This window comes from Rhinopithecus bieti, unplaced genomic scaffold (assembly GCF_001698545.2).
Source record: "Rhinopithecus bieti isolate Rb0 unplaced genomic scaffold, ASM169854v2 scaffold_20098, whole genome shotgun sequence".
NCBI lineage: Eukaryota > Metazoa > Chordata > Mammalia > Primates > Cercopithecidae > Rhinopithecus > Rhinopithecus bieti.
In genome coordinates, this window is record NW_016810571.1 from 3131720 (window position 1) to 3147691 (window position 15972).

At 42.1% G+C, this 15972-nt stretch overlaps 1 protein-coding gene across 2 annotated transcripts in view; it reads right to left on the reverse strand.

The window, feature by feature from the left end:
• Positions 1–1448: 1448 nt before the first annotated feature.
• The window catches only part of PMP22 (peripheral myelin protein 22), a 35717-nt gene continuing 21193 nt past the window's right edge, over positions 1449–15972 (reverse strand). For both annotated transcript variants that reach the window (XM_017892382.1, XM_017892381.1), the window contains exons 4-5: positions 11468–11608; positions 1449–2751 (exon numbers count right to left, since the gene is read on the reverse strand). In XM_017892382.1, coding sequence (XP_017747871.1) covers positions 2588–2751; positions 11468–11608 — 305 coding nt within the window. In that variant the 3' untranslated portion in view covers positions 1449–2587. The remainder of the gene's footprint in view (positions 2752–11467; positions 11609–15972) is intronic.

Genomic DNA, 15972 nt, shown 5'->3' on the forward strand with positions numbered 1-15972 from the left:
GTCCTGCCGTCACAGACAGCCGAAGACAGAAGAGCACAAGGTGCCTGAAGGTGGCTTTATGCTAGGCCCCTGCTACTCAAAGTGTGGTCGGTGGACAAGCAGCATCCACCTCACCCAGGCACTAATTGGAAATGCAGAATACCAAGCCCCACCTGGGCCTGAAGTTTCAGAATCTGCATGCTATCTGATTTCCCAGGTGATTCACTAGCATGTTGAAGTATGAGGCCTCCTGCACTAGCTCAGAGGTGTCATCCCCAGTTGCATGCTGTAATCACCAGAAGTGTTCTTTAAACCTCACAGTCTAGGCTAGGTCCCATCATGGAAACAGGGAATCCAAATCTCTAATGGGAATTCCTGTATGGGAGAGTCCAATGTGCAGACTGATACTGAGAATCCTGCATAACAGTCAACGTCTCTCCTTCATGCTCTTTCAAATACACCTCTGTTGTAACATGTGTGATAACCACTCTAATCCTTAAGAGTCTTTCTAGGTACTAGTCACTATGCTGAACAGTTGATCCATATAACTTCCTTTAAATCCCCACAGCCCTATACCCTTGGTATTGGCATCCCTGTTTTGCAGATGAGAAAACTGAATCTTAGTGTTTAAGTAACCTTTCCAGGCTCCTATGGCTGGTAAGGAGCAAAGGACAGGCTCAAACCCAGGCTCTCATTTCTATGCTCTTAACCCTATTATAATATAGTCACTTGTTTACTTGTACCTCTCACTAAAATGTGACCTTTCGATGTTAAGATATACGTCATTCCTTCTTTATCTTTGGTACCCAATTCAAAATAGTTGCACAAAACATATGAAGGACTATCAAGTGCATCATTTGCTTGTTATTTTGCAGACACACAATAAAAGGTCAATGGGTAAAAATAGGGACGCAAGAGACACAACTCAGAAACCCGGAGCTGGGTGACAATGGTGGCCTTTTCTCTCCTTCAGGATGGCATTAGGAGCTTAGTTGGTGCCAACCAATGTTTTATCTGCAAGATCTGCAAGAGTGGCCTTGAGTCACCATCATTCAGACCTTTCACCATATCATACCTCAAGGTTAGGGATCTGAGATGCTTATGCCAACATTCCCAGTATATCACAGCAGCTCATGACATGCTTCCATGTTTTCCATGTGGGTCATCAGACAACAGAGCACCAGAGAGGGCTGAATTAAATGAATATTCAAGTTCTTTCCAGTCCATTTACAACTTCCATTTCAGCTACAATTCCCAACTGTCTCCAATTAGCAGACGTTTGCACAGACATCATGAAGGCACCATGTGCTCATAGTAGCTTGTAAAATAGCTATGATTTTGGTGCCTTAGCACCATCCTATAACCCAAATCTCCAGCTCAACTTTGCTTTCCACTGAAGCTCTTCATCCTGCTCCAACAGGCACCTTGTACCCACACCCAAGTCCCCACAAAAACTCAAGAGAGACCAGTGAGTTACTCTGATGTTTATTTTAATGCATCTTAGTCCACACAGTTGGTATAAAATCAGAAAATGCAAAGCAAAATCAAAAGGTCTGGAGTCTTAGCATCAGAAGGGCACCATATATACATCTACAGTTGGTGGCCAATACAAGTCATCGCCAGACAGTCCTTGGAGGCACAGAACAGTCTAGACCCAGCCAAGCCCTGGGAACTCACGGTCCCAAGGAGTCTAGACACTTGTTCTGATGCTCTGACCGTAAGAAAAATGTGGGAGTGATGAAGGCTTTATGATTTACTCATTATAGTAATAATAGCAGCCTAGCTAGGTACAAAAGCAGTTATAAACCATTTATATTACACATAATTATTCAGGTCTCCATTCTATCTTATGTTGTAAAATTGTTAATTGGATTTCCAGTGAGTCGTTTAGATGATTAGTGATAATAAGGAATGGTAAATCCATAGCACCATTTCAAAGATTTGTTGTCACTGATGTCTCCTTTAGATGTGTGACCGAGATACTCCACCTGTAAGGGCAAGTATGCCAAAGCCACAAGCCGTGTTTTTGCGAGGGCTCCAGTTTGGGCATTTTGTCCGTGTGCACGTAAAGCTTCACACAGAGGTTCAGGCAGCGGCTGTTTCTGTTGGATGCACTGGGTCACCCACCAGAAAAGGGCTTTTGGACATTTGGGGTTTCTACCCACACTTTGATTTTCTAAATGAGGTGGACTGGGAGGGAGGTATCTTCTTTCAGATGAAAGGGAAGGGGCAAGATGGAGTTATTTTATTTCTGGGTAAAACAAAACAAACAAACAAAAAACAAAACAAAAATACTGAGCTGGATTATACTGTTAGGATGTAAAGTTCCTTAGCTACTTCTTTAAGGTTCAACACGAGGCTGATGGTCAACATAAAAAGCAAACAATACTATGTACATATATGTAAAAAGTGTTATAAATAGGTTTTATAAACCGGAGATATTATATACATCTCAATCAACAGCAACCCCCACCTCCACTGCTTTCTGTTTGGTTTGGTTTGAGTTTGGGATTTTGGGCTAGCTCTTTTTTTTTTTTTTCTGTTTTCTGGTTTCCCTTCCTCCCTTCCCTGTGTACGCTCAGAGCCTCAGACAGACCGTCTGGGCGCCTCATTCGCGTTTCCGCAAGATCACGTAGACGACACCGCTGAGAAGGGCCAGGGGGAAGGCCACCCAGGCCAGGATGTAGGCAAAGCCGTAGGAGTAATCTGAGTTGAGATGCCATTCCGGGTGCCTCACCGTGTAGATGGCCGCAGCACTCATCACACACAGACCTGGGGGAGGAGAGGGACAAGCTGGGTGAGGGAGAGTCCATGGTAGACCAGCCCCGTCTTTGCCACCCCAGATGCTGACAAACGCTGGGTAGGAAGAACATTTCTACCTCTGGAAAGAAATCTACTTCCAGGTCCAGAATTGAAAGGAGGTAGCTCAAAAATATGGGAACAAGGAAAATGACTTGCTCTCTACTTCCAATCTCGGCCATCCAGGCCTTAATCTCTGAGGGTTTTATTTACCTTTTCTGCCCTATTTCTCTTTCTTTAACTATCGTCAGTTCCCAGGCCACACTACATGGCCAGCAGGCATTCAGGCTACAAGAAAAACCTACCTGTCTCTTTGCAAGGGTGGTTGGGTATGGAAGCCCCTGGAAATCTATGCGCCACTCTACAAATGAGTAGTGGCATTACCTGAAGCCAATGGAAGTGAAGTGACATTTTATCATTATTGGAGTCACGCCATGGTAAAAGGATTAAGCTCCATGCAGACCACAAGGGCCTATAGTCCCCCTAGCAGAGTTGCCACGTACCAGGTGAAGCAAGCAATGACTATGGACACTGCCAAACAGACAAAGAAATGTGTGGAGGGGAAAAAAGAAAGTGAGGAAGAAATGAGGACGCAGCAGACAGTACGAGTGGGAAGCCACGCTGTGGAGGGGGAAAATGATCAAAGGCAAGCTCCATTTCCCTGGGTGCCCCAAGGTTGCATCTGAAGCCCAAAGAAGGCTAAAGGGCATTGGATACGCAGGCAGGTCAAGCGACCCTCCCTGGCCCACCAGTGCGGCCCTTCGGTGTGGGAAAGAGAAGAAAGACCCTCCACCTTGGGCCCTGTGGAGCAGCCACACTCAAACTGATGGCCCCAGCCCACGTGACAGTCAGTGCTTCCCCACGAGGAGGGGTCCAGTGATGTCAGCACCCCAGCCTGGAGCTGCACAAAGCCTGGTCTGTTTCCTCCCTGAAAACAGGGTCTTTGAGAAGCTCTGAGTGACTCTATTATAAATCCAGTATGCCGTGTGGGATTCATGCAGTTCCAGAGCTCCCAATGCATGCACACCGCCCCCCACCGCCACCCCCCTTCCCCCCCCGGCACATAATCAACCTCACTGCTATTTGGCTGACTGTTTTACTGGACACTGCAACTTTGTTTGAGGACAGTACAGAAGTGGGAATACGCCACATGAACCACCCTGTGAAGCCTGTCCTCCTGCAACTCAGAGGAGAAAACTCCCGCTTGATTGGCCCCTGTCAAGAGAGCCATACAATAGTCTTGGAACCAAGATGGGGCAGCATCCAGGACCTGCCACCTACAGGAAGTTCAGAAAACAGCAAAGATGGCCATGTCAGGAGCGAAATCATCGCTGGTTAATTGTTGATTGAGGAAAACAGCAGTTTTGATCTGCTGGGGACACACTTTATTTGCCTTGAGGTCCAGGATCCTTAATTATCTTGTCCCACTGTTCCATGGCTTGCCTCTCCAAAGTGCTAACTCTTGTCTTTAAGAAATACTGAAGTTGGCCAGGCGCGGTGGCTCATGCCTGTAATCCCAGCACTTTGGGAGGCCGAGGCGGGTGGAACACGAGGTCAGGAGATCGAGACCATCCTGGCCAACACGGTGAAACCTCGTCTCTACTAAAACTACAAAAATTAGCTGGGCATGGTGGCGGGCGCCTGTAGTACCAGCTATTCGAGAGGATGAGGCAGGAGAATGGCGTGAACCCGGGAGGTGGAGGTTGCAGTGAGCCGAGATCGTACCACTGCACTCCAGCCTGGGCGACAGAGCGAGACTCCGTCTCAAAAAAAAAAAGAAAGACATACTGAAGTTGTCTCTTGGGCTCTGTCTGATTTATCTAATGAGGGCAGGGCTATAAAAAAGGAAACGTGATCTTGGCAGAGAGCAAGGTGTTAACAGAGTGCTACTAGGGCAGGACAACACTTACTATCATGCAGGCAGGGCTCCTAAATGGGCTGTCTAACCAGATCTGGCATGAGAAATGCCTCGGGAGCTGAGTGGACCAACTACTCCCCGATTTCACTGGCTAAGAGGAAATATCAGATTCCATCCTTGAACAAGAGGGACAGCATATGACTCTCATCTTAGTAGAATCTTAGCCATGAATGACTCTAAGCTGAACAGTGATAAGCGGTAGACTCAGATACCTACAAAGCCAAAGAGAGGATACACACTTTATATGATTGTTGTCAGGAGACTGATGTTTTTGGGAATATATTATTACGAGATTGTCTGCATGTAAAGCAATAGATGTACACTGAAACAGAGAGAAGAATGATTCTTCGGCTGGGTTCCTGCTGTCTGCAACCCAAGGCAGTTAATGTCATCCAGTAGTCATCCAAAAGCCAAATACTCCTCCTAATAAGTGGATTGTCACTCACTTTCTCAGCAACCAGTAGGTGGAGATGCATCACCAGGTCCCTGTGGCAAGGGTAAGTGAGACCCTGAGGCACAGGCAGATGTTCTGCTCTTTGGCAATGACCGGGACTCCCTGGGAGGGGCCTGAGTCTGGGAGCATAGGTCGGCTTTAAGCAGAAGGACACTGACCCTGTCCAGACAACACAAATGTATGCTGGGCATTCAACTTACAAGAGTTTCTCCCTGTCTCAGGATGGCTAGGTCTGCAACAACTTCCTGCAAGTTCTCCCTAAAGCCCTTTTGAAGAGAAAGTCTTAAGCTCCTTGAACAGTGACTGCAACTCCACGTGAGTGATTAGAGCCCAGAGCTTTTGGAAGGGAGCACCCAACGGGCCAAGGTCAAAGGAAGCAGCTGAGGGAATTTCCAGTACATCCTTATCATTTCCACTCCCTTTGGTTCAGTGAACATTTAATGAGTGCCTACTGCATGCGGGCACTCTGCTAGCTGCTGTTCTAGATGCACCAAGGTAAGTGAGACACGGCTCCTACCTTAAGGACTGTGTGTCTAGAAGACAGACATTTGCATATAATTTCGAGATCGCCCGATGGAATTTCGAGAGAGGGAAGGAAATGCACCAGTTGCCCCAAGAGCATAGACGGGCACTGAATCCATACTGGGGAACTGGAGAAGCCACATGGACTCTCACATAATAGGCTGATAGCTCACTAAGGGTCAGGAAAGAGAGGACCTTACATGACATGTTAAGGAAGTTGTGATGAGAAGCCTCTGAGGAACCTTCAGCAGAGGAGAAACATGATCAGATGCATGTTTTAGAATGATCACTCTGGCCACAGTGCAGAAAATGGATTCGGGGGCAGGGACAAGGCAGGTAGCTGGAAGGTGCATGAGGAGGCCTTTGCATAGCTGCACTGGGGTTAGTGAGTCAAGACAAAAGAAATAGGTGTAATGCCTATGGAGGATGCTGACCAAACACAGGACTCAGTAGAAGGCTGGCTGTGGGGCGAGGGATAGAAGAGAGGCCAGCACGACCGCCTGGTGTGTTCACTCAGGCAAGTGGGAACACAGCGATGTCTCAGAAGCCAGAGGAATAAAGCTTCAAAGAGTGAGTAGCTAACAGTATTGAAAGGAGCAGAGTGATCCAACAAATTAAAGACTTCAAAGTGTACTTTGGTAACCTCAGCAAAAGCACTTTCATTTGAGAGCCTGGGGCAGAAGCCAGAGAGAAGTTGGTTGGAAAGGGATGTCAGTGAGACCACCGGGGTGGTCACTGGAAGGTGCAGCTATGATGTTGGGTTGATGAGTGGGTGCCTCTGTCTCCCACCCCCTTCATCCTCAGGGCGATAAGCTAGGGCAGGAAGAGGCTGTGAGGCCTGTTCCTCTGAAAGTAAGAAGCTTCTCTGTGTTTCTGTGATTGAAGCCCACTTCTTTTTCATTTTCAGTATCAAGTGACCATTGCTGCCTAGAAAGCCACCCATAGCATTGACTCTGATCTGGGTATGGCCAATGAGACATCCATAATCATTTACCCCTAACAAAAATGTCTGAATGTGATATTCTACATAAGCCATCTTTGAATCACTGTGAACAGGATGGCACTGAACTTTTATTAATTCCCCCCATCAAATTCTTTCTTTTTTTTCTTAGAGAGGCAGGGTCTCTCTGTCACCCAGGCTGTAGCAAGCACAGAGACCTGATCATAGTTTACTGTAGTCTTGACCTCCCAGATTCAAGCAATCCTCCTCCCTCAGCCTCCTGAATAGCTGGGACCACAGGTGTGCTCCAAGGCACCCGGCTAATTTTTAAATCATTTTTTGTAGAGATGGCATCTCGCTTTGCTGCCCAGGCTGGTCTCAAACTCCTGGCTTCATGCAATCCTCTTGTCTCAGTCTTCCACAGTGTTGGGATTACAGGCATTAGCCACCACATCTGGCCCAAATCCTTTTATTCTAAATGCTCTATGGCTATATTGATCTTTTATTAACAAAACAAATGAACAACAATAACAAAAAGAGAAAGTGAAACTCACTCAGGAGTCCCCTCTACTCTTTCTGTTCTTAATCCCAGTAACTACACATTTGACTTGAGTTTGATTCTGCTAAGGGAACACAATTATCTAATCATCCAACCAGTAGTTTTATTCAGGCTCCTCTGTGTGCCCCACATGGAGCTTGATGCTGGGTATAAGCAGTGAAATAAATCAAAACGTGCAAATCTTCCTTTTAGGTCTGTTTCTAGGTTAATTTCTAGATGTTTTCCAGTCTAGTGTGACCCAACCCAACAGAGCTAAGGCACGGATAACTACTGTCTAGGAATAGATGGCTATAGGTTCTGAAAATAAGAATGACTCCAAAGTCCAGACACATGATCAGGATGTTCCTTCTCTAAGAAGTTGGTTTAGCTATTTCTGGGGAAATATCCTAGAAAATCTTACAGTGGGATTAGGGACAGTTTAATGGCTATGTCAGTGGTTCCCAACCCTAAATGCACATCAGAGTCACCTAGGCAGTGGATCCATCCCAGAACTATTAAATGAGTCTCCAGGGATAAGGCCTGAATACTGTCTTTTTTTTTTTTTTTTTTTTTTTTGAGACAGTCTCATTCTGTCACCCAGGCTGGAGTGCAGTGGCACAATCTTGGCTCACTGCAACCTCCACCTCCTGGGTTCAAGTGATTCTCCTGTGCCTCAGTTTCCCAAGTAGCTGGGAATACAGGTGCGCACCACTACACCTGGTTATTTTTTTATTTTTAGTAGAGACAGGGTTTCACCATGTTGGCCAGGCTGGTCTTGAACGCCTGACCTCAAGCGATCTGCCCACCTCAGCCTCCCAAAGTGCTGGGATTACAGGCACGAGCCACTGCGCCCAGCCCACTATCACTTTTTTAATAAAAAAAGGACCTCAGGTGATTCTGATGCACTGCTCAGGTTGAAAGCATTGAACTAAAGGAAGGAGGCTTTTGATATGCATTTAAGAAGCAGCCAACCTAATGCAATCAAGAAGAGATAGTTCCTAACTGTGAGCCTGGTGGCTAAGCAAGGAAGAGATGATTTGGCAAACCATGGAGACCCCACATGACACACAGAGCTGTAATCTAGAGCAAGGAGACAGAGACAACTCCCAAACCTATAGTCAGCTCCAAGAGCCCTAACGTCTTTCGTGTGCTTTTCCTGAAAGCTCATGTGTGCCATCCATAAAGACCACAGCGGGGTCCACCAAGAGGAAGCTGTGCAGAGATAATGCAGCCCATAACAGCCACTTCCGGAGACTACACAGAGATTCTAGTGGCTTCCACTTAAAATGCTCCAGTGCATTGGACAGGCATTTGCCAGGCATGCACGCGCGTAGATTTTACATCCCATGAGTGTGGAGCTACTTTCTTCTTCCTTCTGTCCTCCCTCTCTTCCTTTCTTTCCCTTCTTTCTTTTCTTTCCTTCTCTTTGTCAGTTTTAGCTTTTCTAACTACTTCTTTGATGTTAAGTTGTCACTTCCCAGGTTTTCTCAAAACCTGGGTTTCTCATCTCCAGCAACCCTACTCTAATTAGCTCTTTAATCACTTCTTACTAGTCTGTGAGTCGGAAAACCCTATGACAAAATTGACTTACAACTGTTACACGATAAGAGAACCAGGAAATCTCCAAGTAGAGTTCCTAACTCCTTCGGTTCTCAGCATTAGTGGAAAGACCCTGCAACCATTTCCAGTGCAACATCCTAGAGATCTGAGGTTCCCTGGAGACCAACTCTCAGATGACATTGACTGGGATTAACAATGGAGGACAGGACACTCTCCAGACTTACAAAATACAACCGCTATTACAGCTCAGCATTTCAAATTCAAGATAACTTCGTACTCAAATGTGGACCAACAGATAACTGAAAATTCAGTCTCATGAGAGGTAAGCAGTTAAATGTAAAGGGGATAAAGAGGACAAAGTCATGTGCTTTTACATTCGGAATTCTGCACTTCCAGCACAGTTCTAAACATCTTGTATTGACTTGGGAGGAGAATGAAGATAGTGAAGCAAGAGTGGATTAGTAAATGTACTTAAATTGCAATACCTAGAAGAGTGTTTGGCTGAACTGAAATACTTTTAACACACAGTGCAGTTACACGAGTGACCTAAGTGTTCTTATCTCTGAACTTTGAGTTTTGGCCTAAAATGATGTAATGATGTTGCTAAAAAGACATTGCTAAAGGACTTAAAGCTGAAACAGCTCAGCAGGATGAATGAAGATGAAGGTACTAGCTAACCCAAGGAGCCCGTTCAACAGCAGCTTGCTTCTTCTTGGCTCCATATTTTCAGTGTGACTGGGTCTTATGCTACAGGCTTGTATTCATCACAGCTGTTTGGAACTTCAGAATAATACATGATGCAAATTTGCATTTACCTTCCACTGTAAATCAGTTCCAATAAAAGATAATATAAAAGCCAGAGCTTCTGCCTCGGATTTTGTGTTCTTTAAATTTTTTGGTGGATTCTGTCTTTAAAATATATGGAGAAGTACCTCACTATATTCGGCGTAACACTCACTCATCCCTGTCATAAACTGGGTGACCTTGGGCATTCATTTACCCTCTGGTGGGCTCAAATTATTCATCAGTAGAATAATGAGCCTGTACAAATAAAATGTAATTTTTTTCACATCAGATGGGTAATGTGCCAACATCATAACAAGGTTTGAGAGAGGCACATCTCACACATGAGCATGAAAACCCAATCATCGCTTATGAAACTAACATTTCAATATAAATACATTATGAAACTTCTGGTTCTAAATCCATATTATCTTGAGGGCATATCTACTGATGCAATGGATATGATCATTATTTGATTTGATATCAAACTAAAACAAGTAAGCAAAAAAAAAAAAAGAAAAGAAAAAGAAAAGAAAGAAACCCCAGAATATGTTACAGTTGTCTTTATTACAACTGAAAATTGGGTAAGGATAACTCTTCACTTTAACGTACCTAGAAATGATATCTCCTTGCATAATTAGTCATTTAACAGAGCCGGCAACCATCCAGGAGCTTGACTTGGTGTCATAAGACATGGGTAAGTAGCAAAACATTGTCTGGTTTTGAAATCTCAAAACCGTGAGTATTGAAATGTTGTATTTAAGTATTTAATGAGAAGTGGTTAATCATTTACTTCCTTTTTTCAGGAAAGGGGAACTCTCTGGCTTCTAGACAAGGTCACCAACTCTAACTTCCGGCTATGTCTTCCCATACAACCCTATTTAAGACATTATATCCATCAAAAACACATGGGCTGCTTTCAACCTTCCAATGACTGCTCCTGAGCACAGGGTGGTGAAATGGTACTACAGGCATTCTGACAACCAACTCAGAGAAGAGATGTTACATCCTTTGCCCTCTCAGAGGGTCAGAATTGAGAACATCTCACAGTACCTAGACATGCTCTGGTACATATGAAGTTTGTGATCTACGAATTTGGACCACGAAATCCACCACTACATCTGGCTTTTACTTCTGTCCAATGCCCTGCTGGCTCCGTCAACAGTAAGTCAACAGACAGACATATAAGAGCTAATGAAGCAAGATGCTAGGCAGAATCCAGGAAAATATTGGAAGATGTCACCCTGTGTAACAGAAGTTTCTAGGTCACTGCACACTGTGCATATTTAAAATGTATTTAATGAGGGAACTTGAAGACAGTTTGGGGAGGAGATTAAGGAGACCTCTCATGTGTTTTCATGTGTTGTCATGGTCCCATGTTTGGAAATGACAATATGTGACACAGGAGAGACAAAATGAAGATATCAGAGGATGACCACAGTCAATCAAAGCCCAGTGGAATCTAGGAACTGGAAGCAAGGAAGGTGAAAATGTCAGTGTGACTTCATCACTACCTGCTGGTAGAAGACACATACCTGATAACAACTTTGCCAGTTCTTAGCACATCGGGGCCATTTTCTGGAGGCATAATGTAATCTACAGGAAACAGCTCTCAAGCCTGACCTTTGCACTATGGATAGCCTCAGTATTCACCTCTGATTATGTGTCCAGATTGCCATTTCATTCTTGGTGATACGCCTGGCTTGGGTGAGGACCTTCCTTCCAGATTCTCTAAGTTCTCTTTCATAAGCATCTCATTCCAGGGAGAAGGAGAGAGTTCTAAGTCCCAAGTTCTAAGACACATATACGTACACACCCACACATACAAGCACCCACACTCACTTTATGGAAAGCATCCAATGGGGAGACTCATGAACATCAGCCATTCTGAGGCCACATCTTTCTACTAAACTAATCATTCCACAGATTTGGATAGGCCCCGCTTCCACACGGACTTTACCATCCACAACTTACCAGCAAGGATTTGGAAGATTCCAGTGATGTAAAACCTGCCCCCCTTGGTGAGGGTGAAGAGTTGGCAGAAGAACAGGAACAGAGACAGAACGCTGAAGATGATCGACAGGATCATCGTGGCCTGGACAGACTGCAGCCATTCTGGGGAAAAGAGACACTCGGTTAGGAGAGCTGGCCGTGGCTGGGGGAGGGCTCTGCCTTGAGGTGCAGGGCCTGAGGGGCCGTGACTGCTGACAGCACAGTCCTCACAGGCAGCAGAAGCAGAAGCCCTTTTTCCTTAGCAGAACTCAGACAATTTACTTTCGCAATCTAAAAAGTCATTCTTTATTTCAGTTTCTATTGGAGGAAAAATTATATAGATATACACATACATATATAGGTACCGATGTATACACATACACACACATATATGTACCGATATGTACACATTACATACTTATATACCTACATGTACAAATATGCATATATATGTATGTTTCTATATATAGATGTGTACATACACATATACAAATACATGACACACACATATATATAAAACACATATGAACATTTAGGGAAGGGCTGTAAAAAAATGTCTATAGTTCCACCACTAGGAGTTAAAGTCATTTTAAAATATATTGAATTTCCTTCCAGTGTTGGTGCAAATGTGTTACTTGTGTATATGTGTCTGTGTTAAAGAGGGCCTGAGCCCTGCCTACTGCCTTCCCTCTTCTTGCCCTCAGGGGTCTTTGAAGAGCTTATCGGAACTTCTGCATTCCAAGAAAAATAGTTTAAAACCGCTGTTCAAATTATCTGCATTCTCCAAGGAGAGGTAAATATTATGGGAATGGCTGTTAGAGCCCAAACTAATTTTTTAGAAGAATGGAAGAAATACTGATGGAGAAAGGTATGCTCTCTATAGGTATGGAAATCCATTTGCCTGGGCAACCTGTATTTTTTTTTTTTTTTTTTGTAAACTCTGATCATGGCCATTAGCCTCAGCGCAGAGCGGTGTGTGATCACAAACCACCAGACAGGATGAAGGCTTACACTTCCTTATCTCTGTTGAACCCCAAATCTCCAAGCTTCCAACTGAAATTCAGGCAAGAAGACAGTGCCTCCTATGATTTCTTCAGTTCACCATCCGCTGCAAATTCATGTCATTTCAGGGAGGAAAGAAGCAGCAACCTGATTTCCACACTGTAGAGGGAAGCCCAGGGTAAAAAGCTGCATTTGGCCTCTGTCTTGTCTTCCAAGTGCCACAGAATGCTGGGGGCAGGCACCGCTCTCATGGAGGAAGAGCAACTGGGGAAGCTGCAGCTTTAATCCTTTCAGCTCAGTAACTGCCATATGTCATGTCTTCAAAAGCACACCTCAATGCTTTAACCAGTACTCACGGTTCTGAAATCTGGATGGTTTATAATTAAAAACTGAGTAAGATAAACTTGTTTTGAGTTGTAAGCAGCTCAAGGCAGAATTTTAAGGGTGCCAATTAGGTGAACCGTTACTAGAGTTTCACATAAGATGTTTCCAAGGCACAGACTGGAAATATTTTAGAGTTGGAAGAAACCTGAGAGATCAACTAGTCCAGCTACTTTGCATTGAAAGAGAATTCCAGAGGTGTTTTCATGAGTCCAAATGACACAGCCAAATCTGAGAGGCCTTGGATTCTAGTCTAGTACTCTTCATATTCAAGCACAACATATGCTTCTTTTATTTTTTCAGTTTCTTTGTCAATTAAAGTAAGAAAATAATGGCTAATGGGGTTGTGAGCCATCCTGATGTCACTCTTACATAACCTTAATTAAATGTTTGTCTTTATCCAGCATAGCGGTTCTTCCGGAGGAGCACTTTGCAATAAAGATAATGTTCCCATAATATTATTTGCTTAAAATAAAAAAGTTATATAGCACTTTGGTAGATGCAGTTGGAATTACAAAGAAATCTGAGAATCAAATCTGAAACTAAAACAAATAAAGGGATTCACTTTGGCTGGGAAATGTCCTTCCATGCACATGCTCATGAGGAGTATGGCTGGTGGAGACAATATCTTAGATTTCCTTCTCCAGTCCTGAGATACTGTCTTGACCCTTATCCCCGCGCCCCTGTCATTTTCAGCAGGAACTACTACGAGACCTCACATATACAGAAAACTTAAAATCTTTGTATGTTAAATCTATATAAACAGAAAGTGTCTAATATTTAATAATATAACCTAAATACTTCTTGAAATGTCTTTCAACAGTAACTTGAATTTTAGTCCCAACCCCATTACAACTGAGCTGTTTGCCATAAGTTGTTTCTCATATCAAATCAGAATTAGAGGATCAAGGACATTTTTATTCAATGAGCATTTGGCGAATACCTACTGCTTGGAGCCAAGCCCTCTGGTTGACTCTGATGATCCAGAGATGAAGAAGATGGTTTTCAACCACAAGCACAATAAATAAAACACATGCATTAAGATAGTAAGTATATCATCAACCACATTACATGTGAATGGGTTCAAGGCACTTATAAGATATGGAATTTTATCTTTAATTAAGACATTTTAGGAGGCTGAGGCAGGTGGAACACTTGAGGCCAGGAATTCAAGACCAGCCTGGCCAACATGCCAAAACCCCATCTCTACAAAAAATACAAAAAAACTGGCCAGGTGTGGTGGTGGGCACCTGAGGTCCCAGCTACTCGGGAAGCTGAGACAGGGAATCGCCTGAACTCAGGAGGTGGAGGTTGTAGTGAGCCAAGATCACACCACTGCACTCCAGCCTGGGCACAGAGAGAGACTCTGTCTAAAAAAGAAAAAAAGACCTTGTAGCTATATTCTAATATAATAGATACACCTAAAACAAGCAACGGTCAAAAACAAAAAAGATTTTGAAAAGAAGCTTCAGGCAAATATTAACAAAAAAGAAAGAAGATAAATTAATAATAAAAAATAGAATTTATGCTGAAAGGATGAAAGTGGCCAGAGAGTTGTTCGGTTGTTTCATAGAGGAAAGATTTGGTTTATTTGATATTTACTTCTGGTTTACATGATCTATGACTGAAGAAAATAAATGTTTATGCATATAATAACATGGCCTGGAAAAGTAAAAACCAAAAAATAATCAAAATATGAGAAGAAATTGTTAAAACCACAATGACAGTAGAAGACTTTAGCTTCCTTCCTCAAAATAGATGTCAGGTAGACCAAAAATAAGAAAGAATGTAGATTATATAAGAGGGTTAACAAATTTGGTCTAATAGATGTATAGAAAACTTGTGTCTATACAGCAAAAGACACAAATTTTCTACACAGCAAAACCATAAGTTATTTTCAAACACACATGGGACAGCTTTTCAAACTGATTTTAAGGCAACAAAGAATATTGCAATAAATACCAAAGCAGAAATGTTACAGGCTCAACACATAACTAAAGGCAAACCGAAATTAGACATTAAAAACAAACTAGGCAAAATACATTTGGAAATTTAAAAACAGTGCTCCAGATAATTCCTCGGATTAAAAAAATCAAGATGAAAAGTAAAAATTTCTTCAGCAAAGAATTATATTGAGAGCCACATGGCACACCTGTGGGTTGTAGCCAAAGCAGTTCTCAGAGGACACTGTATACACTTCTAAGCATTTGCTAGAAAAATCCTTAAAAAGAGTGAACTAAACTTTCAACTCAAGAAGCTAGAAAAAAAAACAACGAAATAAGTCCAAAATTAATTGACTTAATATGGATAAAAGCACAGACTAATGAGACAGAAAAAAATATTAAAATACTTTTAATAAAAATGTCTGGTTCAATGAGCAATGACAGATAAGAAAATTTTGAAGTAAACACAACAGCAACTAAAACCAAAACGAACAAAAGAAAGTCAGAAAAACAAATAAAACCAGTGAGTCAAGATATCACCTACCAGATTTAAAACATATATGTATATTTTGCTTATGATAGTATATGGTATAAATTAAATATACAATTAATAATTATACACCTTATAATATACAATTATAGAACATATCATAGAACTATGATCTATAATTATATAATATATAATTATAGAACATACCATAGAACTATGATCTATAATTATATAATATATAATTATAGATCATATATGTTCAAGTGCTTATAATTATATAATACATAATTATAATTAATAAAATGTATTTTATTTATAGACACACATATGATGTTGTGTATTATATACTAAATTTACATGTATGCTTCCAAAGTCTTAATTCTGTCCCATTCTTTTATTTTTCTTTCATGATTAATACCATATTTTTGAATTGCTAAAACTTTATAATACAAATATAAGCTTCGTATGTCTAAAAATATATATAAATATCGTATAAAATATATAGTCTATAAATAAAATATGTAATTATCTATGATAGTTCTATATGTTATAATTATATATTATAAAGTATATAATTGTTAATTGTATATTTAATTAATTTATTAATTAATTTATTTTTATTTTTATTTATTTATTTTTTGAGACGTTGTCTCACTCTGTCTCCCAGGCTG